The sequence below is a fragment of the Panicum virgatum genome, chromosome 5N (assembly GCF_016808335.1).
Source record: "Panicum virgatum strain AP13 chromosome 5N, P.virgatum_v5, whole genome shotgun sequence".
NCBI lineage: Eukaryota > Viridiplantae > Streptophyta > Magnoliopsida > Poales > Poaceae > Panicum > Panicum virgatum.
In genome coordinates, this window is record NC_053149.1 from 61179799 (window position 1) to 61206632 (window position 26834).

A 26834-nucleotide genomic window follows, 5' to 3' on the forward strand; every position below is an offset into this window, starting at 1 on the left:
CGAACGTAACCGGCAGTGTGATGCTCCCCAGAGGGAACACCAGATGTGGGCCCACTCCGGAGAATGGGCGAGAGGGAGTCAGCTTGGACTCCGGGATCTGCAGCTGCTTGAACGCTGCATAGCTGATGACGTTGAGGCCAGCCCCACCGTCGATCAGCACGTGATAGAGCCTCACGTTAGATATGACAGGGGCGGTGACTAGAGGTAGTACACCGGCCCCAGCCATATTCTCTGGGCAGTCGGATGGCCCAAAAGAGATGGTGGTGTTCATCCACTTCTGGTGCGGCGCCGCCTTCGGGACCCCCGACTTCACTGAAAGGACCTCTCGACAAAGGGTCTTCATGTCTCGCCGGGAAACGAGCTCCCAGCTTCCGCCGTACCTCACGTACAACTTCTTGCGGTGGTCATCATTGTCGGAGTCGGAGTTGTCGTCGTGGTACACACCCTTCAGCTCTCAAGCGGGGGATTGATACCCCAGCTCCTTCTCCCCGGCCGCGGCCCCGCTGTCGGAAGCCTTCTCCTTACTAGGCCACTGGCGAGGAGGAGGTGAGCCGTCCTTGGAGGACTGCTCACGTCACCCACTGACCCGCTTCGCGAGCTTCTGGATCTCGCGGCAGTCAGCGGCGCTGTGGCGAGCGGTGGGATGCACCGGGCATGAACCTCCACTGCCACCCTGCGGGCGCGGACGCTTGCCATGCGTGTTCTGGCCCCCAGCCGCTGCCGCTGCTGCTGACGCCGTTGCCGGCGCCGCTGCCGCAACAACTGGTCTGCCAGGATGTGGCTCCCCGCGACTCCGGTTCTTATTCTTCTTGCTACCGCCCTGAGCGGTAGCACCGGAGCCACCAGCTTTGGTGTCTCCGTCTTGGGGGGCTGAGTGCCATGCGCTGCCCTCAGCGGCCTTGGCACACTTGTCTGCCAGGGAGAAAAGCGTGGTAACACTTTCCACCTCGTGCGTCGCCAGCTTCTCGAGCATCTTCTCGTCACGTACCCCCTGACGGAAAGAAGTGATAATAGATGCATCGGAGATACGAGGAATGGTGCCCCGTACCTTGGTGAAGCGCGAGATGAAGGCCTGGAGTGTCTCTCTGGGTTTTTTGCCTCACGGCATGGAGGTGAGCCTCTACACTATGTTGCTGGTACGCACTGGCGAAGTTCGCAATGAACCTCGCACAGAGCTCCTCCCTGGACTGGATCGTCCCAGGAGTAAGGTTCATGAGCCAAGTCTGGGCTGGCCCAGACAAGGCTACATGAAAGTAGCTCGCCATGACGGCGTTGTTACCACCAGCCGCTGTGATGGCGGTAACGTACACCTGCAGGAATTCTGACGGGTTAGTGGTACCGTCGTACTTCTCCGGCAGGTGCGGGCGGAACTTGGACGGCCAGGCGACCACGCGAAGGTGCTCCGCCAGCGCAGCACAGCCTACCCCGGCCACTGGGACACCCGACTGTATCCGGGCGTTCACCGGAGGCTTGGGCGCCACCACGTCCAAGTCGGCGTTGAGGTTGCGGCCTTCGATGTTGAGACGGCGCTCGCGCGCCCTCTCCACAGAGATGCGGGCGTCCTCACCCGCGCGCCTGCGGTTGAGCTCCGCCCGCAGGTCTTCTGTTCGTGCACCCCTCACTGTGGGGGAGCGCACAGATGCCGACGCACCGCCCTGGCGCTGGTGGTATGGCACCACCGCATTGCCAGGAGGAGGTCGTTGTTCAGTCCTTGCAGAACTGGGGGAGGCCTGAGCCAGATGGAGGAGACGGTCAACGTCGTCCCGCCACTGCCTCAGGGCGTCTGGCGAGGCTGCAGCAGCCGGAGGGTTGCGAAGCAACTCTCTAGCTGCCGCCAGCGCTCTGCCGCTCGCAGCTTGTGAGGGGGCCCTCGACGGGCGCCCTGACTCTTGCCGGCGAGTAGCACGCGCCGCCGCCGACGGTGGCTGCTCCACGGGCACAGTTGCCCCTGGAGCAGGAACGCGAGAGGCGTGTGGCGTGGAGGACGCCACACCCTCAGTCATCTCCACGTCGTCCACACGAACCATGGAGACGAGCAAGCGTTGAACTGAAACCAGCCTGCGGCCCCTACCTGGCGCGCCAAATGTCGTGGTGTGGCAAAGCACAGCCGGGTGGCGGAAGGCACCCGCCTAAGCCCAGAGGGTGAGTACTCGGGGGTTAGCTAGTGGCTAGTTCAATCTCGCTCAAGAACACGACGAACACCCAGGGTTTAGAGTGGTTCGGGCCGCCGGAGCGTAATACCCTACGTCCACTGTGTGTTGTATTTCCTTGCCTCGCGAGAGCCCGCGAGAGCTTGGGCGAGCCTGAATGTGTGATCTCCCGTCCTTGTCCTGTACAACGAGCGCCTCTCTTTTATATCTCAAGGGGACGCGTACATGTCCGTTGGGTCCCCGACAGGGGGGCCCAACTGGTGCGGTATAGAATAATTGTACTATTCATACATTACGGCGTCGCAGGCGGAGGGGATCTCTCTCCTGGATTCCCTTGCCTGCTCCTGGAGTCCCCCGTTCAGCATGTCCAGGCGCTATCTTGTCGGAACGGCGCCAGACGTAGGTAGCGGCGTCGCCTGCTACGTAGCTGAACGGGCTACGTAGCTTGCGGCGTAGGTGGCATGATGGAAAAGCGCCGTGCCGTCGTATCCAATTAATGCAGCAGACGGGCTCTACGCGGGTGCGGCGCAGGCGGCTGCACTGTGTACCTTGGTAATACGCGGTGCATAGTGAGGCCTGACAAAGGCTGCCCCGTGTGCCGCGGTGGCAGAGCACGCCTCAACCACCAGTATTGAATGCGATGGTAGGGCAAGTCTTCCAGTGGAAGGCTCGCGCTTGAGCCCGCGCCCGTGCCTCCGGGACACGTGGCGGCTTCGGACCCCCCGGCGGTATGTTGGTTCTACTGCACGGGAGGTCCGGATGGGTGCGAAGGTCCCGGACCCCTATGGGGGGTCCGAGGCCCCGGCTGGCAGCTCAGAGCTTCCCTTCTCCAGGGACACGTGGCGTCTCCGGACCTATCCCAAGCGGGAAACGGGTCCGGGGCCGTTAGCCTGGTGAGGTTAGAGCCTGACCCATGGGGCCTGGCTGCTCTGTCCTTTGGGAGTAGTTACGGATAACTACGCAGGCCCCTCCTTGCTGCAGTAGGAGTGGGTATCCCTACTATAGCGTACCGACGTAATCTTATTGGCTTACCCCTCTTTTTTGTCACTTTGTAGTAGGTTACTTGCTCATTGCCACCTTTAGTATTTTGCACAAGAGATTTCCACAAAAATCCAGGTGCCACACTCTGTTGCTCATTATTTGTGTTATTTGCTAAATTATGTGGTACATGCATGATGGATGTTTAGCTGTGTGTTGGCTACTCATCACTCGAATTTTGAACTGGTGTATGGAGAGAAGGTTATCTAAGTTATTTGGGAAAACATACTCAGTAAAAGGCATATCAGTCGGGTATTTAAATTTTATTCTATAAAACTTGTCATTCCAAGTTATAAACACCTTGCAGGTTCTATATATTAACTCCATCCCTTTTCTACTCATAGGACGGAAGAGGTATAATACACCTTATTATTTTGTTGTTAACAATTTTTTTATGAACAATACACTTTATTCAAGAAACTCCTTTCCGATAAGAACAATTTGAAATGCTAATCTTTGGCCGTTATGTACAGGTTGCCGATCACCCGCAAAAAAAAAAATGTACAGCTTGCCGATCATGATCCCGAAGGAAACAGACAAAAATGGTCGCATTTGACCGTTATGCTTAGGGCATGGCACGGAGCGTACTTCGCTTGCCGTCGTCCTCGCAGGAAACCAATTTGACGTGACCACGGTCCACGCCGTTAAAACCTTTTCCCTAAACCCGTAAAAAAACATTTTCCTACGTTAGAAAAAAAGGGGCCCCGGACCAGTCGGCTTCCAGCCATTCCTTCCTCTCCTCTCCCCTCCCATCCTGTCGAGGCTCGCCCTCGCCGCCATTCCCATTCGCCTCCTCCTCCTCTTCTCCACCTCCGCAAAACCCTAGCCGCCGACCCCTCCAATCCCCCACAAGCGTCCGAATCGCGGCCCCAATCGAGCTAGGGCTCGCCGATTTCTGCCCGGGCCCGTGGAAATTTCCGGGCGGCCTTTTCGGGTGAATCCTTAGGTTTTTTCTGGGTGGATTGTTTGATTTCTGCGGCGCACGATGGGGAGCAGGAGGGAGGAGGAGAGGAACGAGAAGATCATCCGCGGCCTCATGAAGTTGCCGCCCAACCGCAAGTGTATCAATTGCAACAGTGTGGTAACCCCTCTCGCCCGTTTGCTTCGTTGCTAAGCTGATTGGAGCATCTATTATGTTCAGCTTCGCGGATCGCTGCCAGGGAGGCGCCGGATTTTCCCCATCTATAGGAATGTTAGGCAGTTAGCTCAGATTTGCGAAAATTTTAACAAGTTTGCGGTGAACTTTGGCTCATTAGTCCACGCGTTCAAGTTGTATTTGTTGGTTAAATGATGATAGCTTGGCACTCTGTTTCCTGTATCTGATTATAGAGAACTCATTGCTCTCACCCTTTGATTGCATGAGAGGTCTATGGACCCTAGGGTACATCAGATTGGGTAACACGTTAATGCTGCTGCCATTTTGTAACTTACGATTGCTGAATCAGGTTGTTAATAGATAGTTGTTTGATCGATTTTTTTAACACTGCTATTGATGTTTGAGGATTAACTTGATTAAGTTACAGAATTGCCAAACTTTCATTACCTACATATTTGTTAAGGGCAACTTGTGTTGCTTTTATTAGTTTAACTGTATAGCGTGATAGTAGAATTGTTTCTTCGATCGATTAACTGTTGTGGAAACCCTACTTTTGCTGTGCAGCATAAAAATTGATCAGTGATACATTTTGTCCCAGCTACCTGTCCAATTTAATATCATCAATTTTGTTTTGTTACAGGGCCCGCAATATGTATGTACCAATTTCTGGACCTTCATTTGCCTGTCATGTAGTGGAATTCAGTGAGTATCTTTTCCCTATCTATTCAGCTGCTCCTTCTTCCTATTATCTTGTAACTCTCATATTAGTTCGATTGAGTATTGCTTTTGCTAAATTTATGCTGTTCTATTTGATGCTTCTAACGAGGCATACAATAGGAATGTTCCTAATATAAAAAAGCAAAAAAATGGTATTGTCTGCTGCCCATACATAATTGAAAATCTACATTTAAGGGTTTGTCAGCTTGTCGCATTATATTCCTGTTAGTCATACTCCTAATTGAACTTTCCATCTTCCATTCTGCAACTCTTCTCCTTTGATATTTTGCTTGTGCATGCAATCAGTTTTCATCTAGAGAAACAGATAACCAAGTCCTGTTGTATTCTGAAGCTAGCTTTTAGTTTTTCTGTTTTTTTCTTGACATTAACTTCTTCATGTCTTGTGTGTGATATACAGCCGTGAGTTCACTCACCGTGTTAAATCAGTGTCAATGTCCAAATTTACAACCCAGGAAGTGCGGACTCTTGAACAGGGGGGTAATCAGGTAACAAATGTACCCACAACTATAAGTCATCTAGGACACCCCGTACAGATTTTATGACTCAAATTGAGGAAATCATTGCAGCGAGCTCGCGACATCTACCTAAAGGACTGGGATTGGCAACGAATGAGGTTGCCTGTCAATACGTGAGTTATATCTCATTGTCAAGTTTTTATGGGTACTTATTCTTTTTGTTCTCTGAATAATGTTACATTTCTTATTGACTCTTTTTTTGCTTCAGCAATCCGGATAAGATAAGGGAATTTATCAGGACTGTTTATGTGGACAAGAAGTATGCTGGTGGGTCCTCTTACAAGCCAGCAACAGATAATGAGGTATTGAGCTGATTTGTCTTGCGAGCACCGTTGTATTCTCCTTTATCTAAGTCTAGTGAGAATAGTTATGGATATATAGGTATTTGCATTGCCTTTGTCTAACCTATTAATTGCCATGGTCCATATTGTTGTTCCAGCCAATTCCAGTCACTTTCCATATATTCCCGCTGAAACTTCCATAGTTCAGTCTTAACTGTAGTTTCCATTTTTCTGGCAGAGTGTAAAAAGCAATGAAAATGAAATGAGAAGACCTAACTCCTATCACTCATACTCCCAAAGCCCACCTTATGATTTTCAGTATGAAGATAGAAGATATGGTAAGCAAGTTGACACGCTTGCTCGAAGGCCTTCAGATAGGGCACTCTTCGATGGGAAGCTCGGCAACTTTCTATTCAGTCCAGGTCGTTTGCGAGATCAGATGAATGAAGACCGATTTGCTAATGAAAGTTCAGGGTCAAGGTTTTCTGACTTTTCAGCCTCAAGCACTGGTGACTTTAGAAATGATGTCCTTTCTCCTAGCTCTCAAGAGACAGGGTACAGTAGTCCCTCCGTGCATCATTCAAGAAACGTCTCTGCTGAAAATCCTCAATCCCAGAAGTATCCTAATGCAAGTTCACAAATAGATTTGAACGGAGTTCGACGCCCGCAGGTTTGTGATCCTTTTGTTCCCCTCACTTTCCAGTAAATGCATTTTTGACATAGAAAACTCCTCCAGGTACAGAGCATTAGATTTGAATTGTTTGTTCTTTCCATATGCAGCGAACAGCTTCTTCTGGAAGTTTTGGATCATTTGATGGTAGCTCAGTGTCCAACAAATCAGTTGAATCAGGTTACCCGCCTGATGCACCAACAGAAAAGTCAGTGCATTCTGCAGTAAACCATCAGATTGTGGCTTCTCCTGTGGCAAATTCAACACAACTATATACCTCTCCACCCAGCAACCACAACTTGATATGTCAGAAATCTGCTGACTTAGGTAGCCAAACCACTCCCACGAAGAACCCTGTGCAACATGGTGGAGTTCATACTGAAGCTGTGGTGTCGTGGCCTGCCCCAGCACAACCAACGACTTTCACACCTCTTGACCTCTTTGATCAATCAACTGTGCAACAACCTGTCACTTCTGATGCACAGATAGATCTGTTTGCTGGCTTAAATGAACAGTCATCAGCTTCTCATAATTTAGGCAGTCATTCTGATGTTGCCAAAGAACCTTCCCCTAATGTTGTCGTTCAGACGGCTGTGGTACCATCAGCTGAAGCACAGATAGATCTGTTTGCTGGCTTTAATGAACAGTCATCATCTTCTCATAATTTAGGCAGTCATTCCGATGTTGCCAAAGAACCTGCCCATAATGTTGTCGTTCAGAAGGCCGTGGTACCATCAGCTGAAGCACTCACCACATCCCATCCTGCTCGCCAAGATCTCTTCAGTCTGCCAATTGTGCAGGAACCAGCAACTTCCTCACCCCCTCCGCCAATAGATCTGTTTGCTGGCTTTGACCAACAACTGCCAAATTTGTCTAATGCTCAGCAAATTCCATCAGCGGCTCCATTGCCTGCTAATGGTGGATGGGCTTTCTTTGATGCACAACGTGGATCTTCAACATCTGTTTCAAATGTGCAAGCTCAGATGCCTGCTGCATTTCCTCCATCTGATGATATTGCTAAAGGAATTGATCAATCAACATCACTAACTTCACCACCAAATGCCATTGGGTCACAAAGTACTCTGTCTATGATGGATAACTGGAGTTTAAATACTGAAGAAGTGAAGATTTCTGTCCCCAAAGAAAATTCTCCGGTAAAATAATTTGACACATGCTTAACTATTTGTTATAGCTTCACATTTAGTAACTTTTTCCTTGTTCGTTTATAGCCTTGGAATGCCTTTGGTGAATCAACTCAGAGCGCATCAAATAATTTGTTCACATTCAACACTATGTCTCAAGTAGCGCCTCATCAATTTATTACACCCGGTGCTTCATATGTTGAACCCAGAAATCCACAGGTACACAAGTTTCAAGTAACGTCTCGAAAAGTATATTTCTCAAAGAAGGCTAGGCTGAATATTCTCAATCATTCTTTAGGATTTAGCTAGGAGTGAGACTGAAAGGCCAACTCCTGGGGATATGTTTTCTGGTTTCAACGTTTCACCTGTTGAGATGGCTGGACCATTGTTTCCTGCACCGCTTCAATCCCATTTGGTATGGAGCTTCCTTCTTTTACAATACCGTCATTTTAATTGAGAGCAAACATGCATGGACATATTAAAAATATTATGTTTGAGATATAATGTGTATTTTTCTTTTGTTTCTTGGGGTCTATTTTGTGAATATCATCTAGCTTACCATAGAAGTTAAGGAAAGGAATTATTATTATAAGATGACATGTTCAGACTACATATTCTGAGGTGCCCTATGCATACCCCACCCTTCATGGGTTCCTGCGTATATGTCATTTAGTCGCTTTGCGTGTTCTATTTTCCTGTAATTTGCATTCACCTAAAGTAATTATTTTCCTACCTTTTAATGTCAAAATGGATCAACTTATGTCTTTATCAATCCTTGTTGATTTTATTTCAGGGCGGCATGGTGTCTCATCCTGGAAATTCAACAAATCCATTTGACATAGCATTTGAATCTGATGTTGACACCAACAACATGGTATCGTTATTCTTATGATTTACAATTGTACTAATTATAACGTTGGCCAGCAATTCTGTTCCTTATACTTTTATTTATGAACTCCATATTATTTGATGCGACGGCAGTATTTGTGGCCCAACCAAATATATGTTTGTATGAATAGGGGCACAAAACGAAAGAAAGCTATACGAAAGAACCAACTGCATTAATCAGCTTACGAAGCTTCAAATAGATACTGTAATAATTACAATTTACAAACCTGAGTTCTTGACAGCCCTTTACACCTCCCCTCCTAAAAGCAATAGTAAGCACTAATTCTCTAAAATTTCCTTAGAGGTATCTTTCCAGCAACTTAGCCTACCCCAACTTGCTTGGGATTAAAAGGCTTTGTTGATGTTGATGTTGTATCTTTCCAGCAACTCTAAGAAAAGATGTGTTCCTAATCTTCTCGACTTTATAAAGCACAACTTTGTAAGAAAAAGGAAATTATTCATAGCATGGTTTGAGGCATTTCCTAGGCCAGGTGTACCCCCAGGCACCACACAATGCCACAACACCTAGGTGTCCAGCAAACCCCCAACACCATAGGACGTTACAATGCTCCAAAAACCTTTATTCATAGATCTTGTGTTCTTTTTGTTTAGTATGTGATTACTAGCCCATCCAAGATCCCAGGACTGGAGCCTTTTATTTTTTCTCCCCCTTTATTCACTGAGCTTTTTTTGTTCTTTTTTTTTCAGTTTATGGATTTGACCTCGCTACAGGATACATTACCAGATCTTCATACCACCACCGATTATTCTGGGAGCTTAGCACAGCCATGGGTTTCTCAGAATTCTACTATGCCATACATTCATTCTGGGCCTCAAGGTATCTGCCTGTTGCACCAAATTAATCATCATGCGCAAGTACGCAAGCGCAGGAACATGGAAAACCTCACTGTTAATTCTAAACCTGATTCTTTTTTTTCCTTAAAAAAAATACCAGGAGGATTATCCTACGTGGCTGGACAAGACTCTCGCATGTTGTAAGCTCCTTGGAACCTGTACTTGCAATTTGGAATAGACATCACTTTCTAAACGATTACTTGCTACAGGAGTTCGACTCAACAAGGACCTTTTCCACCTAGGAATCCATTTGAGTGAGTGATAGTAAAGAGTCTTTTTGCTGATAGTGGTGGAGGAAGGAAATTGGCACAGATAGAAACTGAAATGGATACTCGGGTGTACTATACTAGAGGCATTGAAGCAAATATGTGTGGAATCTGAAACCTGGAGGTAAATATGTTGCTTGGATCACGTCACTCTCCTTTATATCAGAAAGGAATGCACAGAAGTCTATCTGGCAGGCATTGCTGAAATTTTTTTCCCCAAGCAACAAGATGTGCCCACTACTCACCTGACTGATGTATCTGGCTGGATCTGCTGGTGAAACATCAAAATTTCTTTCAGCAGTTTGTATTTGCCCATGGGTTGTGTTCATGTTCTTATTAGTTCCTGTTGTGAATCGGACAAGGAGCGGCATTCCCATGAAATGATTGGGTGATTACCCTTATTGGTCCTTAATATAGTGAAAACCCGACAGTTCATCAGATGAATTTTTTGCTGTCAGATGTGTTGTTCAGTAATAGATATTACCTTTGCTTTGTATGTTGAAGGGGCCTGTCATCTTTCCTCAGCAACATTAGCATTTGCTAATCTTAATAAAGGAACATGAGGATGTCTTCTCAATGTAACGTTTTTTTAAAAAGCCACATGTGCTTGTTCATTGGATAACCGATTTGTTGCTGCGGTCCAGGACTAAGGGGTGTTTGCTAATGGAGTGCTAATAGAGTGGCTAAACTTTAGATAAAAGTCAGAAACTTTAGCAAGAGATGTGAGTGCTAATATGTGCTAAAGTTTAGCATTTGAATTTAGCCCCTTCAAACAGACCCCAAGTGTTAGCTTGTTTTTGTGGTGCGTGTAGTTGCCCGTCGTTTTCATTTCGTTGTACAAGAGAGATTTGAAGCTACCATGCTACATGTTCAAAGTTAATCTGATTGCTTTATGCCCAGCTTATAGTAGCTGTATCTTTACAAAGTTTAGTTTTGTACCTCTACTACTCGATCATGTACTTGCGTTGTATTTTCTTGGTTCAGATTTCGATTTTTTTTAATTAATAAGCCGTAGAATAAAAATTGAAAGCGAACTCAGATTGGGTGCTTGTCATGGCAAAGATCATGAACCTTTTTGCAATGTCACAGCAGGACTGCAGGAGGTTTGGCAATTGAATATAGGCAGCCACCTCACTGCAGAGAGCGCGGCACTGGAGTGGCTTCATACAAAAAGTGTGGAGCCGAAGGTGGAGCTGGCCTTTTTTACTCCACCGGCTCCATTTTTTGGCGTGCAAAACTGCTGTTTTACCTTATCATATGCTCTTCACTTTCAAAGTGTTTGGTAGGTCTCAGCAGGAGCCGCCGAGGGAGCCGGACCTATAACCTTACCAAACAGGTCTTTACTTTCCAAAATTTTATAAAAAACTAATAATTGGAAAAAAAAACGAATAATATTTTCTTTAAAACCTTTCGTTGACGGGCAGCCTCTTGTACGGGCACGGCAAGAGAACGGACAGCCTTCGTCTCCGCGCCGCCGGAGTCCTAAAACCCTACCCAAAATCACCGTAGTCCCCACCCACCGTCATAGCGCGGCCAGCCATGCGCCCGTTCCACCCTCCCCGCCCCAACCCTAACCAGCCCCACCGCGGGCGGCCAGGCGGCGACCCGGGCCCGCCTCACCTCCACGGCGCCCCCATGCACCCTGCCTTCCCGCCGCCCGTCCCCAACCTCGCCGCCGCCGCCGCCAATCCCATGGCTGCGGCAGCGGCAGCGGCGGCCAACCCTTTCCTCGCGCTGCAGCTTCTCGGCCAGGCGCAGCAGCTTCAGAACCTCGGCTTCCTCGCCGCCGCGGCGCTCCAGCAGCAGCAGCAGCAACAGCAATACCAGCAGGCGCCGTTCTTCCCGGGAGGGTTCCCGCCGAACCCCAACCAGTTCGCGCCCTACACGGGCGGCCCGCCGCCAGCCAGTTTCAACGGCGGCGGGGCGTTTCGGCCCGGCGGTGCTGGGGTTTGCGGGCCGCGGCCGCCCGGGCCCATGATGAGCCCTGCAAGGAAGGGTTCCAACAGCAACTCCGGTAGCGGTGGAACCCCGAAGCCGATTCCAATTCTCAATGTTGCGAGGAAGGACTACAACAACAGCTGTGGTGCGCCGAGGCCAATTCTCAACGATGTGAGGAAGGACCGGAATAACAGTGGTGGTGGCAACGGCGAGGTGATTGAATCATTTGCCCTTATTTGTTGGGGTCGATCAATAGGGTATGAACTGACACTAGGTTTTTAGCTTAATGATTGTTGGTGCAAACATGAGTTTGCTGATATATATGTTATTCTGGTCTGTTGCATTTGGATTGGGACAACATTCTTATCTGCAGAATGATGCCTTTTGATGGATGTTACTAGGGCCAATTAATATTAAGATGCCACACTATATGCTGATCATTCCAATCATCGTACCAGGTGCCAAGCATCATTTTCAGTAGACAAATCACACTGTACTGCAATCAAATAATAGATGTTTAGCCTGCTAACCATTGCCGAGTTATCTGATCTTCCATCACTGTTCACCAAGTCCCCCTATGGGCTATGAGCAAAAGTAACTCAATTCTTATGCCCTGTTGTTCATTTGCACAATGGTTTGTTTGAACCTTTTGGTGTTCTAGTTATATTCCTCTTGCACTGATAAACTTTTCATAGATTCATGTGCGCGCAACTGTTGAGAATTTCTTAGTCCTTTAGGATAGTACCATCTGTAAAGAACTGTTTAGATGATTTTCACATCATAAGCCATAATATATTCTGTTTTGATTGTTATTTTTCCAATCAGAAAAATATGCTTTCCTATGACATCCTTCCATCAATTAAAGAATTTACTGATTCATTTAATTTATGATCTGTTGAATTTTTTCTCTCGAATATTGATCTGTTGAATTTATAACAGGTAAACCACTTTGAGAATAAAGCAGATGGCATATCTAATTTTGCATCTGAAAATGGGAACAAAACAACAGATCAGAGAGTCCGATTTAACTCTGGAAGAGATCTTAGAGATGGCAGGCAATTTGGTGCACCTAGAGGGAGGGGAAGAGGAAAGCACTATAATCAAGGTCGTGGAAGAGGTAGCGTGATTTATGACACACAGTTAACTATAGATCTTTTTTTTTGTCTCCTCTTGGTTGGAACAAGCATACGCTTTACAATTGCCAAATTAAATCATGACTATCTTCTCGGCATCTTCATTGAGAGTTGGGATTATATGTTTTGTACTGAACCTGTGTTCAACATTCATCTTTAAGCTGGAGTTTCTTTCATGTTTTCAAGCCTGGAATGCATTCTTTTTCCAAAAAAAAAATGTAAAACTAGCATGTTCATTCTCTTTACCTGGAATTCTTTTGGGAGAAGTTCCATTTTACCTCTTCTCTTCTGTATCTGCCACATTTGTTTCATCATCTGTCTAATTGATTGATATCTCTCCAACTAGCATTATTATTTTTCACTTTATCAGGAAACAACAATTGGGGAGACACAAAATCCAACTTCATGAGACACGAAAGTCCAGCATCAGGACGTCGCAGTGATGCTCCAGCTCTAGCATCAGGCGGAAGCCGAAAGTACGCATTACTGAATAGTGTTTTTTTTCTGTCTTCTAGTCTGTTCGAAGTTAAATTTGACTTGCTGACTTCTTTATTGTTCCCTTTACCGCATTTTAGTGTTGAGTATCTTGGTACAGTGTCCACTGCTCAGCTAGTATGCTTATGCTGCCATCAAACCGTCATAATTTCTTACGCCTTTATTCTGAGAATAGTTTGAGCATCCTATGCTTCTCTGTTGACTTTTTAATCCTTTTATTTATGTATCGGAAAAGGCTCATAGACTAGGTCAACGTGTTGAACAAGATAGCCTCAACCTCCTAGACTCCAGCCTCCTGGTTATTTCTACATTCACTTTCTATTGGCGCTTTGTTGATTTGTGCCTTGTCTAACTGCTTGATCTTCCTATTCTTTGTTGCTGTACAAATACAATTTAATCATAGGGTTGGCAATACATATTTCTTAGGCATTGTACAGATAATATTTAACACATGTTTGCAGGCGACCTCCTTTAATCTATGATGCAAATGAAGTTAAACAGTGGGTAGAAGCACGCAAGAAGAACTACCCTACAAGCGTCAATATAAGCAAGGTTCATGTTTATACCTTCTTACTAAGCCTGAGCACTTCATGTCTACATGAAAGGAATGTTTATTGACCAACTGCTTGTACTCCACAATGCAGAAGTTGTCTGAGAGTCAGTCAGAAAATCAAAACAAGGACAAAGATGCCCAGCTGCGACGCCAGGTGATCTAATATTATGATATGGATCTATAGTCATGATGTACATGAGTACATCCTCATTAGTTTTAAAGGAAAATAGAATTGCTGGCGTTAAGTGGTCTATAGTCAGAAGCATTGTCCACAGCATTCAAGTAGTGGGGATATGTCTTAGGATGTTACAGCCATTATTTCGATCTGAAAATTTATGTTGGCCTGGTTCTTAGATGCAACTATTTTGTTTGGTGCAGGAACTGAAGGAAATCCTAGCAAAGCAGCAAGAACTGGGTTTTGAATTACCTGAGTTACCACCTGGCTATCTATCTGAAAGTGAGGATCAAGGCAATGAAAAGAAAAGTAACTGGAAAACTCAACGCAGGGATTCTCGTTTTGGAAATCGTGCCAATACTAGCAAAAGAATGAGGTATGAGGGTGGAGAGTTTCAGTCTAAAAGATCCAAGGTATGGAACCGTACTCCTAACGGTGATGGAGCAATGGCTAAGAGCAGGGAACCGACCCTCCTACAGAAGCTACTTAGCTCCGATATCAAGAGGGACAGGCATAGGCTTCTTCACACGTTCAAATTCATGGCCTTGAACAATTTCTTTGAGGACTGGGCTGATAAGCCGCTGCAGTTTCCCATTGTTAAGGTGAACCAGATTGAAATCGAAAATAATATTCCCACAGGTGACTTTGATGACTTTGAGAATGCTGAGATGGCCAAGGACATGAGACTCGATACAAATGAAAATGGTGATAGCAAGGAGATGAGCTCGATCGATGAAGAAATTAGTATCGCCGACCAGGACGATGGCGAAGAGGATGGTGCTAGTGTGGACAGAAGTGACGAGGATGGGGTCGAGGATGCATATGAAGAGCAGTTTAACGAACCAGAACATGATGCCGCTGCATGAAACTTTCTGAACGGGGTACCTAAATTTAAAGCCAAGTGTTCTTTTTCTGTCTGTAAAGTTCAGTTTGCACAATGCATTCTATAGTTCGCATATTCCTGGCGAGTTATGATGTTTGAAGAAAAGTACTTGTAGAGTTGTAGTTGAATTATGATGCTATCTGCTGGGAACATACTTCGCCGCTGTACGGACATGGTCTTTCCTGAACAAACGCACAGAACACAGCAGCATGATATGTTCCTCATTCTGCACGCATAGGAGTTGGAACCCATCGTAAATTCGTAACGTATCGCTCAGTAAAATTTGCGCTGAACATGCCCTGGGGTGAAGGTAAGTGACACTGTTAATGAAGGCAAATGCTGGAGTGTATTTGTATTGGTGACGTCTTCTCTCTTCGATTAATATAGTAGGTGGGGATCCCTCCCCCACCCCTGCAAAATTATTCGAAAAAAAAAAGATTTCAAGAAAGAGAAATTGATGTTTTCACTCTTAATTTACAGTGTAATTGTGACTATACCTTTATTTTTTTTAACTTTGTGATTTTATCCTTGCTGTTCATAAGTCAACACGATTTTGCCTCTATTCAATGCGATTTTGCTCCTAATTTAACTATTGACTAGAGGTGAAATAGTGTTAGACCTGTGAACAAGGGAAAAACACAGTGTACAATTGAAATTGCAATGTAAATTAGCGACCAGAACTGTCGCGGCTTTGATCGTGTCGCCATGCCACGCCGGAGCGCTTTTACTCCGGCTTGAACCTCCCGATCAGGACGGCGCTTGAATGCCGCCAGAGAAGCCGAGATTTCTTGCCGGATTCCCATCAACTGATATTTCTGGCGCACACTAATGGCGTCGCACGCGGCGCGCTTCCCCCTCCGCTTCGGCCGAGCAAGCTCGCCGTGCCGCCGCGCCGCCTGCCTGCCTGGCCGCCTGGAGTCAGGGCGACCACCGCGCGCATTGATGCCGCGGCATTCAAGGTGGGACGCACATGGCATGGCACCGCGCCACCGCCCCTGCCTGCCTGCCTGCTGCAGCGGTGGGCTGCGCCAGCGCCGCGTCCTGCCTGCCGCTACCAGGCTACAGCAGCCCACTCGTACAGCGCAGCCGCATTCATTCCCGCGCGGGGGCAGCCCGTCCTGGGCGGCAGCCGGCGAGCGAGCGGCGGTTGGTTTGCACTGTACTGGCGGGTGGAGATCGGCCTGACCGGTCGCCGTCGCGGCATGGACCCAACCAACCGGGTGGTTTTGCTGAATCCCTCAAGGTCCTAGCACGAAACCTGGCAACGTTTCCGATCAGCGGCCGCACACACACACGTTCTTGTGACACCGGATGCACTAGTATATAAGCACACGCACCGGCACAGGAGCCACTTCTCGGCGAGCACCAGGGACACACGAAGCTTAAGCTTAAGCAGCAGCACGCAGCGCCACCGCCTCTTCGGCTAACCGGGCGCTAGCCGCTAGCTCCTAAAAGTTTCCAGATGGCGATGGTGCCGCGGTTGCTTGTGGCGGCGGCGGCCGTGGCGCTGGCGTTCGCGATGGCGGCGGCGCAGGGCCCGGCGGCGGCCCCGGGGCCGGCGCCCGGGATCAGCGACGAGTGCCTGAACGCGGTGCTCAACATGTCGGACTGCCTGACGTACGTGACGAACGGGAGCACGGTGCGGCACCCGGACAAGGCCTGCTGCCCGGAGCTGGCGGGGCTGCTCGAGTCCCACCCCATCTGCCTCTGCCAGCTGCTCGCCGGCGGCGCCGACTCCTACGGCGTCAGCGTCGACTACAAGCGCGCGCTCGCGCTCCCCGGCATCTGCCGCCTCACCGCGCCGCCCGTCAGCGCGTGCGCAGGTACGCATTCGCATGTGCCACGACCTTGTACTCTTCCGGCAAAAATCTCAGAGAGTTGCATAGCATAGGCGAAGTAATCTTGAGACCACGACAGGAAGCTGGTCAAATGGAGCAGTTTCCTCTTTACATCATGAGAGAAATCTAGCCAAATGAGGCAGTATCCTTGCCACTGCTTTAACATTTTCGTTCCATTCAAAGCTAAGTTGCAAACAATCCCTGAAAAGTTTTCATGTAAAAGGAAGATCCTCTTCCTTGCTCATGCCACCCTGTAACATTGCCTTTTGCAGTGCGATTACGCAATCAAACTTGCTCTTACTTTAGCACGTGTTTGAAACTTACCCTGCTCATTTGATTACGTCTTCCAATTCAACTAACCTACTATTATATGTGCAGCGTTCGGAGTCCCTATCCCTGCAGGACTGGTGCCTACTGCAGCGCCCTCGCCCATGTCATCATCAGGCCTCTCTCCTTCCATCGGCCCAGAAGTGCCTGGTAACTAGCTACCATTTGATTCATCTCCAGTCCTCCACTAGCATATAGGCTGCGTTTAGTTCCCAAAAAGTTTGCACAGTATCCGTCATATCGAATTTTCGGACACATGCATGGAGCATTAAATGCAATTGAAAAAAATAACTAATTACATAGTTTAACTAGTTTAACTGATTCCTACGTGATGAATCTAATGATGCTAATTAATATATGATTGGGCATTAATTGTCAAACAACAACGAAATATGCTACAGTAGCTAAATTCAAACTTTTTCATCAACTAAACACCCCCATAGTACATCTTTGCTGCAAAATCGACACTGCATACAAGTGAATAGAGGGTGTCAGCACTAAACGCCAATCAGAGAGGCAGTGACAGCTCTTAATTCCTGTCCTGATGATGTGAACACTGAACGGAGGCTCGTTAGCTGCCCTCAGTAGCCAGTCAGTCACGCTCACACATTCTTGGGTGACCTGCTTGCTCTGCTAACTCTCGCCTCGTGTCCTGCAGCGAACACGCCGGCCGGCTCGGCCGCGAAGTCGTCGAACCACGCCCCGCGCCGCGTCACCGCCGGCGGCCTCGCCGCCCTCGCCGCGCTGCCCCTCGCCGTCGCGGCCGCCGCCGGGATGCTCTAGACCGCCGCCGGAGCTCGCGAGCACCAGCGTTTTAGCCCTGTGATTTCTTTCTCCATTCTTACCGCACATATGGTTGTGCATTACTATGAATTACTAGACACCTACGTACAGACAGTTGCTTCCACGCGCGAGATTCTTCCGGGTTTGTTGTTTGTTTGTTTTTTCCGTGTAATAATTCGTTCCTTTCGGTGTACTGTAATTTGCTAGAGATTGTGACCCTGTGTCGGGATCATTTTCCACGGGTTGATGAGAAGACTGATCGTGACTAAGTAGGCATCGTCTTCGAATCTTTTTCCACGGTTTGATGCTGCCCTGTTCGTCTCTGCCTGGGGTCACAGGTCGCCATCGGTGACAACGGAGCAAATGCTCCGCAGTACTAGCGAACAGTGGCGGCGATGAATTGATTCGCGTGGGGGAGATGGGGTTGCGCTGTCGAGAGGAGTGTGGGGAACGGGGAAGGCTGGGAGGAGCGTCGGATTGGATGGATCTGGCGGTCGGCAGGCCGGGCCGTCGTGGGCAGCGACACTGATCCGGGCCCCGGTGATCGTCCGCCCATCTTGGCCTTGGGCGCTGGCCGTTGGAACATCAATGCCGAGCTAGATACCCTCCGATTAAAGTGGTAGTTTCTCTTGGGGCTCAGGGTCACGGGTGACAAAGATACAAAAAATATTGTTATCTAATAATAATTGCAGTAGTACTTGGTTGGGTACGCGTACCACACCATCACAACCAGCAGAGGTGCAGCATTTCGTAGCTGTCCAAGTCCAACGCCTTGCGCGCGCTCTCTCGCCGCCGGCGTAACGTACGCGCCGCCGTCCCCGAGGTGAAGCGCCGCGCCGGCTCGTTCGCCCCGGCCACACACCGAGGAACTGCATGGGCGCCGCCCCCCGCGTCTTCGACCCAGAGCACGCCGGACGTTTGCAGCTGGCAACGTTCCGAGGTCACCAGAACCCGCGCGGCACGGATACGGGCCACCGTCCGGACTCCGGACCACGTCCGCCTCTGCCACAAACCACGCTCTGACCTTCTCCGGTATGTGCCGCCAAACGGAGCGCAGCGGTTCAAGCTGTTTTGGAGGAAGAAAAAAAAAAGAAGCCCTCAAGCTGCAGGCACACGGGGTGGAGGTGATTCAAATTCAAATTCAACGAAGCACAAATGATCATCGACCTCTTCTTTTAAACGGAAAAGGTGATCGGCTTGTGAACTCAGCTGATTCAGGGGTAACAAAGGAAATCAGAGAGAACAAAATGCACTATGTTAAGTTTGAAGCCCTGCCTTGGTTTTGGAGCGGCTCCGTGCAAGAAACTGTTGGTGAAGCTCAAAATGGTTTTCACTCTTCAATCCATTTATAAAAAGTAAGATTAAGCTGCTTTGTCAAATATTTTTCAAAATAACTTCAACTCTATCAGTGAAGCCACCCCACTACTGGAGCTGAAGTTAGGACCACTTTTGAAGGAGCCGCAGTCTTGCCAAACGGACTCTGCTTTTACACGGTTGAAGTTCCATACTTCCAGTGAAGTCAAACACAAGGGAGGAGCCGTAGATTAAGTATCCTGCTATTTTTTCAAAACAAAAAATTGTTTTTGCCTCAGTGCAATTATGCTTCTGGATAACCTGAAGAAAGAACGGACCAAAAAAAGGGTCGCTGCAATTTTTTTGCAACCTAAACATGACCTACCTCACAATGAACATCAGGTGGTAAACATGATACCGAATATATATGACTAACCGTTTTCAGGGAAATACAACCTAACTTTGCTATACTGGTTAAGCAATGTAGTTCTTATTAAACTTTTGCTAAGTCATCAAGCACACACAGCCTCTTAAGTGCTTCACCTTTTTTTTGGTACCTAAGTTAGATATAGGGCCTGTTTGTTTGAGCTGCAGCTTTGAGCTTTTCTGAAAAGCTGTCTTTTTTTTCTTCTAAAAATCCAACACTAGCTTTTAGAAGATGTGTTTAGCTTTCTGAGCTCAAAAGGCTCCATATAAACTCAGCTTTTCTGGTTTTCCAGCTTTCCAGAAACTGCACCAGAAGTTTGGTGTTTGTTTGAGCTTCTGGTTTTTCAAGTTGAGAAGCTCCCAGGAAGCTCAAACAAACAGGCCCATATTCATCATACTCTAGGCAAGGTCACATTTCGTGCAGTGCCTGCAAATGGAATGAATAGCACAAATTATTAGATCTGCTGTTCCGAAACTCTTATCTTAATAACTACCCTAACATAGCAAACTGACAACATTAACCGTTTAAGCAGTATGTATAGGTTAACTTTACCCTTGCCCGTTGGTAAGAGCTCTTCAGCACCAATTCTCATGTCAGCATTTGATGAGCGCCTCTTTGTCCTTTGGTTAAGTACCTCGACCTCAACAACGAAGGTTCCACAAACTGGACGATGGTCAGAAAATCTAGACTCTCCACGGTAGTAGGATAATTGCATGATACCATCCCCACGCCACAATATTCTATCACACCTGAGCAAGTTCAACTACTTCAGGGGGATGCAATGCAATAATAATTCAAATTACGGTTCAGAAGCAAAAAAAAAAATTCATATCCCAATACTTCCAAGTGGAAAGAAAACATGATCAGATCGCACCATAAACTGAACAAACTGTAAGAATAGATGTAGTCAATTGGAGTCTATTTGAGCTTTCTACCTAAACAGCTTGTACAATATGAAAACTGCAGGATCTTGTGGGTTTCATTATGTTGTTGAAATAGATGTAATAAGAATCACTCATTTCTTGCATGGAATGCAAATTAAGTTGTCTTTTACACTTGGAACAAAAAGGAAGCATTATGTGCTATGTTTATACCCATTTATACCCCTAGAGGGACAGCAGAACTTAACATAACTGCATTCTCAGTATAGGTGCTTTTGTGCAATAGAAACCTAGATCCTGGTACAAGCAGTACATACCATGCTGGTGTTCTCCTCTTTTTCTTTGATGTTGCAGTCTCACCAGCATAAGCATCTGAGTTAAATGAGTACTTGTACGTTGGAGCAAAATATATCTTCCCTTCATTCCAACCCTTAAAAACTCGCCCAGCATCTCGTTCAATTTTAAGCTGAAGGAAAATACACACAACATAAGGCAATGTGATAGCTTGCTTGACACATGGAAACTTCTTGCAGAGAGATCAACTATCAAAATATGGTACCTCTTTGAGCTAACAAGCACTACAGAGGAACTCTGATGAAAAAAAAGTTAAGATTTCCTTTGTTTGTAGTGTTTGTTAACACAAACAGTACCATTTTAAACAAACACATTATTAACTCTTTCTGCCTTCTTTCAATGAATGGTAATTAACTTATTTTTCTGTACCATTCCTCTAGTTAGTTTTTTTTCCTAAAAAAAAGAAAGAAAGATTGCCATCAAGCTCTAGCGTTCACTAAAGAAGCAGATATAGACCCAAAGCAGTCCTACAGGCAACCCCACCAAGGCACTGGCATGTTCCTGACGAGATAGAAAAGTTACCTGATCCTTTTCAAAAAGGGCATCCCAATTATTTTCCATCAAAAGTTTCTTGGTGTCCGCATAGCTCAGTGCAATGCGGTAGTTCAGATCCCCGAGCCATATCACCTTGCTGAAATTAACAATATGAATAAATTAGTGAGGGAAACATTTTGAAATGAAACATATATTTACAGTTAAACGTAGCTCAGTATTCTTACTCATGTTCAAGAATTTTCTCTGGGATTTTTCTTCCAGATCTCCGACAAATCCTAGAAAACATTGTGAGCCTCAGTATCTCTAGAACATCCGAATTTCTCCTGAATTCATCACCTTCTTTCTGGCCTGAAGCCAAATGGCTGCAGACGAAACAAAAGCTCGTCTGGTGCAGTGTCATGCTTACTGATATACATCCCTGCAGCAGAAGAAGTGCAGTCAGGAATAGAGTAATTACTTGCAGGATAACATCAATTTGATTCTGTCCTGACCTTGTTTCCAAGACAGCCCAGAATTCCGCGCCCTATGCAAGATTTTCTTAGATGGCCAATATGCTGTACTAGTTCTTTTTTCACCCACACAGTAACAAAAATGCCAACCATTTGTTTGCACACTATGAGATTATATTTTAGTTGATCCCTTGCAGCAGGAGCAGAACTAATTCCATCGGTCACAGAGCCATAAGAGTCCCTTGATTTCTCTTTGTCTTTCACTTCCTCTTCTTCATCCTCTTCAGAGGAATCCGTCTCATCTGCATAGGCTTTTGGGCACCGAAAGCAAGCATCCCTGTAGGATGTTTTGGTCATTTCTACCGGGCAATTGCAGGCCTTAAGTTGTTTTCTGCGGACTGGCATGAAAGATTTGCTAATCGCTTTTAGCAAGGACTTTTGGAAGATTGCGGCACCACTTGCTGTTTTTGATAGGTCAGAGAATGATGTATCAAGACTTGATGAAGCTCGAGAGGAAGAAGAATCAACAGAAGGAGACGGCTCATGCTGAAAGACGTTGGCATCAACGTCAGCTGGTCGGTTTAGTGCTTGGTTTATAAGAACAAGCCATCTAGCAGCTGGTTCATTGTCTTCTATGACAAGCACATTACCAGCATTGAGGGGAACAATTTCCTGAAAACTGTTCAAATGTTAGACAAACAAAATTAAGGACACAATGATGTCAGACTAAAAGATCTATTAAATACCCTAGAAATACCAAACATGTCAATGCATCAATGCAGTTTATTACCACACCACCATGGATCAATCAAGTAAAACTTCAATATTTTATCATTTTCAGCTGTGCATTAGTACTGTTATATGTGAAAGAAGCTGGACTCAAATAATTCAAAAATGAAAACTGAAAACATCAGCGATATGGGTAATGACATTGGAATATATTTTCGTAGATATTAAGAAATATAAATTAAAAACCTACCCCAAAACATAAATATCTGACTTGTCATCGGGTGGAAGAAAATCGTCAAGGTTCAATGCAGCAGTAGGGGTTTTTCCTCCAACATTCCAGGTGGAAACAAATATTCTGCACAATGAAAGTAGAGAGTGAAAACTTTGATCTTAGCATGGAATGGATGCAAGGATGGTAGGATATGGAACTTAGCCATTATACCTGATGGGTTCAGTTGTAGTGTTATTTGAAGATTGGGCAAGGAAATGGCTGAGACGCATGCTCCTAACTTCTGGTTCATTTAGTTCAAACAAAGCATAAGGCAACCAAATTGACAAAAAGTTTATTTGAGGGATCAGGAAAAAACAAATACCAGACTTTGCAGACATTAGAGTACCTGAAAGTGTTCTTAAGGGGGGAGATAATGCCACTTTAGAAGAACTTGGCCCAGGCTCAGCTGTTGTTATATAGGATGACCCAGAAAAGTTAGTTGCTGGTTGCATGGTCTTGGGAACAACTAGACATTCTTATTAGAGAACCATTATCACTTATTTTTGCTAGACATTAGCACTTAGCAGCAGAAATAACTTGACTTTAATTGAAGAAAATAAAGAGAACAAATTTTGTGCTAGCTTAGTGGCAAGAGCTAATGACGGCAGGGAGCCTGGTCTTCAACTGGATAGTTACGACTCAGAGATGAATAAATATTACATTATTTCAGGCCAAAACAGAAGGTGATAGGGGGGTGAATTGTGGTGACATAATTTTATTTGTAAGATGGAATATTATGGAACTGGGACCGAATTCTTGGTTTCAACAGTGAAGTTCTCCCGTTCCACAATTTCAGCCTCTGTCAGGAGATGCAAATGGGTTTTTTGTTAAGGTAAATTAAGACAACATATCATGAGTTCGTCTAAATTAGAATGACCATTGATATTTGATAGTTACCTTGAGGTCTATTTATGTGCAAGGTAAAAGAAGAAAATTTGAGCTGGTGTCCCTAATGCTATTCTCGTATTGGAAAATAAGATTGTGAACCAACCAGCATGGCAGCTCCGATTGTCTGTGCTCTTAGCAGCTTTCTTCCCCTTTGCATTGAAAAGTTTTGGGCCACAACCCTGGTAAAGAGTAGAAATAAAAGATTTAGTGGCGTTTCACTCCTGCATAATGCAATGTTGGAAATGCAATCAACTTATCACCTTCATTTTTTCCCCACCGGTGGATGCCATTATACGCTGAACCCGGTAGAAGGTTTCCTTAGTAATATTTAAGTCTGAACACAAATGAAATTTAATTAATAAATCTGCGTGTTAGCGAATACTAGTTCATAACAGTAAACAAGCGTCTAAGTAAGAAAACCTCAATGCAACGACACATGCATTTTGCACCAAAAAAGGGTCATAAATATAAATATGTAAATTTTGAACCAAGGAAAACCGATGTATGTTCATACAAAAACCCAAAATTCTGTCAGGCCCTAACGAGAATAGGCGATTCAAAAGAAATCACCCCGCTGCGACAGAGGAGGATCACGCAAACAAAAATGGTTAAAGAAACCTCTCAACGATTGCCGTCAAAAGCAAACCAATATACGACTTCTCAATCCAAAAACCCACGCACCCGAAACGCACAATGCCGCATCACGCATACCCACCTTAGCCTGCAAGAACCTCTGGCGAAGTCGAAACCTTCTTCCTCTCCCAGAATCCCAAAACCCGCAGGCAGGAAGCCGCCACTCACCAATCGCCCACGGCAGTCCCTACCGGCCAGGAAAACCAGCTCCGCAAGCCGACGCCGGGCCCCGGCCCCTCGAATCCGGCAAGGGGTCGGGGGAGGCCGGGTAACGCACGGCCATTGGGGGTCGGTGGAATCTTTAAGCCGCGGGAGGGGACAACTGTCGCACGGAGGGGAATAGTTTAAGGAAGGAGCGCCTCCCGCCAGAATGGCAGGCGGCATTCGATCCGCATCTGCATGCGTCGCGTCGCGCGGGCCGCCGGCTGGCGGGGTTGACCGGGGCGGCGGGCGAGTTAGAGGGGCGCACGTGCGTGCGGGGAGAGGGGTTGGCAAGTGTCATGCCCCAGGAAGAGACGTCGACGGAAGGAGAAGGCGTACAAGTGTGATTTCCGTTTTAGCTTGTGTGTGTGGACCCTGCGGGTCAGTGAGGGCGGACAGGGGGGTGATAACCCCGGCGCCGTGTAAGAGGAGCGGATATGTTTTGACTCGTGAACCATTTGTGTTCTTGGGTGTCAGGGTCCTCCGCCCGACCCCGTACCGAATTTGCTCTACCCTTGTGTGTGATCTCACGTCGGGAATTTGATTCGCGGCCACGGGCACTACAATTGGTATCAGATTCATCCTTCCTCGGCCTTTTACTTGATTTTTTTTTCCTCCTCTCGCGATCCCGTTCTTGACCGGTGTTGTCACATCGACGAACACGGTCTGCGCCGCCGGCGGTCCCTCCGACTCCGGCGCCCTCGCCCCGCCCACCGACTCCCAGTCGGCGGCGGCCACCGCATAGCGCCGGTTAGCCAGTCCGGCGCCGTCGGCCACTACAATTCGTTTTCGCGCCGCTTAGGTTTTAGTCTAGATCGGGATCTCACCCAAGTTGTTGTCGTACCCTACTTTGGCTTGCCCGGCGTTTCAGAGACGGATCAGCCACGGCACCGCCCAAGCCTTCGATCCAGACCCAGTTCGTGCTTTCTGCGATGGAGGAAGCAATGCGCGAGGACCGACTTCGTTGGGACCGCGTCGCGGAGAATTTTGAGTTGCTCTTCACTCGAGTGGACGACATCCTCAGTACCCAGATCCGGTTGGAAACCCAGTACGACATGACAAACAAAGTGGTGGAGCAAATGATGAAAGATCAACAGATCCTGGCAAAGCAAATCGAGACCACCGGAGCTGCAGTGGCTCGGATGACCCTGGATTCTGCCCGTCGCCCGGATCGGGAACCGCCAAGTCCAACTGATTCTGATGCTTCGGTAGATAATCCATTTCATCTCGGTCCATCAGGTACTGTCCCTGCTACTGGTCCTTCTCATCGTGCTAGAGGTCATTCGTTTGCTCATCCTGACTCTACTCGCCAAATGAAACCGAATGCCCCCAAGTTGTCTTTTCCCCGTTTTGATGGCTCGAACCCCCGGATCTGGAAATCCAAGTGTGAGGACTACTTTCAGTTATATAGTGTGCCTGAGGCTATGAAAGCTACCTTTGCATCTCTACATATGGATGATAACTCTGCTAAGTGGTTGCAAATGTATAAGAAAAAGTATGGTCTCGCTGTGTGGTCAAAGTTTATTGCTGCCGTAGAAGACAAGTTTGGGGCCTCTGATTATCGTGATGCTATTAGTGAATTGCTGGATCTTACTCAGACTTCCACAGTAGAACAATATGCCACAGCTTTTGAGAATTTACAATTTGAAATCTGCATGCATCATGATGGCTATGATGACCTGTTCTTCGTCTCCCAATTCATCAAAGGTTTGAAATATGAGATAGCTGCCGCAGTACAAAGTCAGTTACCACCAACCCTTGATCGAGCTATTCTCTTGGCCAAAGTGCAGCAACAGGTTCTAGAGAAAGGCAAACAAAAACCACAAAGATTCTTGTCTCCAAACAAGCAACCCTATGCTCATGGTAAATTGGAGTTTAAGTCCTCTTCCACCACACCAGTAATCAGTAAAGAGAGACAATTGCTCAATTACAGAAAAGCAAATAATCTCTGTTACTATTGTGGGGAGAAGTTTGATTCCTCCCATGCTGCAATCTGTTCTCAGAGACCTAAAGCACAGGTCAATGCCTTAGTGGTGAATGATTTGGATGCTCCTCTGTCTGAAGAGGTGGTGGCACAATTGGAATTAGAAGACTCTCTCACAGATGAGTTTGGTCAATTATCCTTGAATGCTTTGGCTGGCACTGAGGAAGGACAGGCCCTGAAGCTTAGGGCTCTGGTTAAGAACAAAGTCATGCTTACTCTGGTGGACAGTGGCAGCACACATAGTTTTGTCAGTGCTCAGTTCTTACAGCAAGTGGGAATCACTCCTGTACCTACAACTCCTACTAGAGTTAAACTGGCCAATGGCCAAATATTGATTTCTGATCATTGGGTTCCTCAAATGAGTTGGTGGTGTGATGGCTTCACTTTGTATTCAGATATGAAGGTTTTGGATATAGGGGCCTTTGATGCAATCCTGGGGTTTGATTGGCTTACTTCTAACAGTCC

The 26834-nt window shown here is 46.8% G+C and overlaps 3 protein-coding genes across 5 annotated transcripts; 2 read left to right on the forward strand and 1 right to left on the reverse strand.

The window, feature by feature from the left end:
• Window positions 1-3894: 3894 nt before the first annotated feature.
• LOC120675025 lies at window positions 3895-15047 on the forward strand. The gene is made up of 20 exons (XM_039956114.1): window positions 3895-4269; window positions 4925-4986; window positions 5420-5507; window positions 5589-5650; window positions 5746-5839; window positions 6057-6488; window positions 6599-7642; window positions 7718-7849; window positions 7929-8045; window positions 8424-8504; window positions 9227-9356; window positions 9474-9513; window positions 9583-9627; window positions 9806-9893; window positions 11149-11790; window positions 12517-12694; window positions 13081-13186; window positions 13667-13757; window positions 13850-13912; window positions 14137-15047. Exons 1-20 carry the CDS (start codon window positions 4174-4176, stop codon window positions 14797-14799), a joined length of 4254 nt encoding a protein of 1417 aa, XP_039812048.1. The 5' UTR covers window positions 3895-4173; the 3' UTR covers window positions 14800-15047.
• A 1100-nt stretch (window positions 15048-16147) lies between these two features.
• LOC120673453 (non-specific lipid transfer protein GPI-anchored 2-like) lies at window positions 16148-18053 on the forward strand. Its single transcript, XM_039954288.1, has 3 exons — window positions 16148-16639; window positions 17033-17131; window positions 17640-18053. Exons 1-3 carry the CDS (start codon window positions 16279-16281, stop codon window positions 17762-17764), a joined length of 585 nt encoding a protein of 194 aa, XP_039810222.1. The 5' UTR covers window positions 16148-16278; the 3' UTR covers window positions 17765-18053.
• A 1023-nt stretch (window positions 18054-19076) lies between these two features.
• On the reverse strand, window positions 19077-24674 carry LOC120673452 (type I inositol polyphosphate 5-phosphatase 10-like). 3 transcript variants are annotated; one of them, XM_039954286.1, is made up of 12 exons: window positions 24267-24674; window positions 23812-23885; window positions 23655-23730; window positions 23010-23069; window positions 22835-22901; window positions 22643-22747; window positions 21706-22342; window positions 21439-21632; window positions 21242-21350; window positions 20683-20831; window positions 20031-20233; window positions 19077-19910 (listed from the first exon to the last, which is right to left on the reverse strand). In XM_039954286.1, exons 2-12 carry the CDS (start codon window positions 23839-23841, stop codon window positions 19876-19878), a joined length of 1665 nt encoding a protein of 554 aa, XP_039810220.1. In that variant the 5' UTR covers window positions 23842-23885; window positions 24267-24674; the 3' UTR covers window positions 19077-19875. The 3 variants fall into 3 exon arrangements, with proteins under 3 accessions (XP_039810220.1, XP_039810221.1, XP_039810218.1); XM_039954287.1 differs by having other exon boundaries at window positions 20037-20233; window positions 22835-22904; XM_039954284.1 differs by having other exon boundaries at window positions 22835-22904.
• Window positions 24675-26834: the final 2160 nt, after the last annotated feature.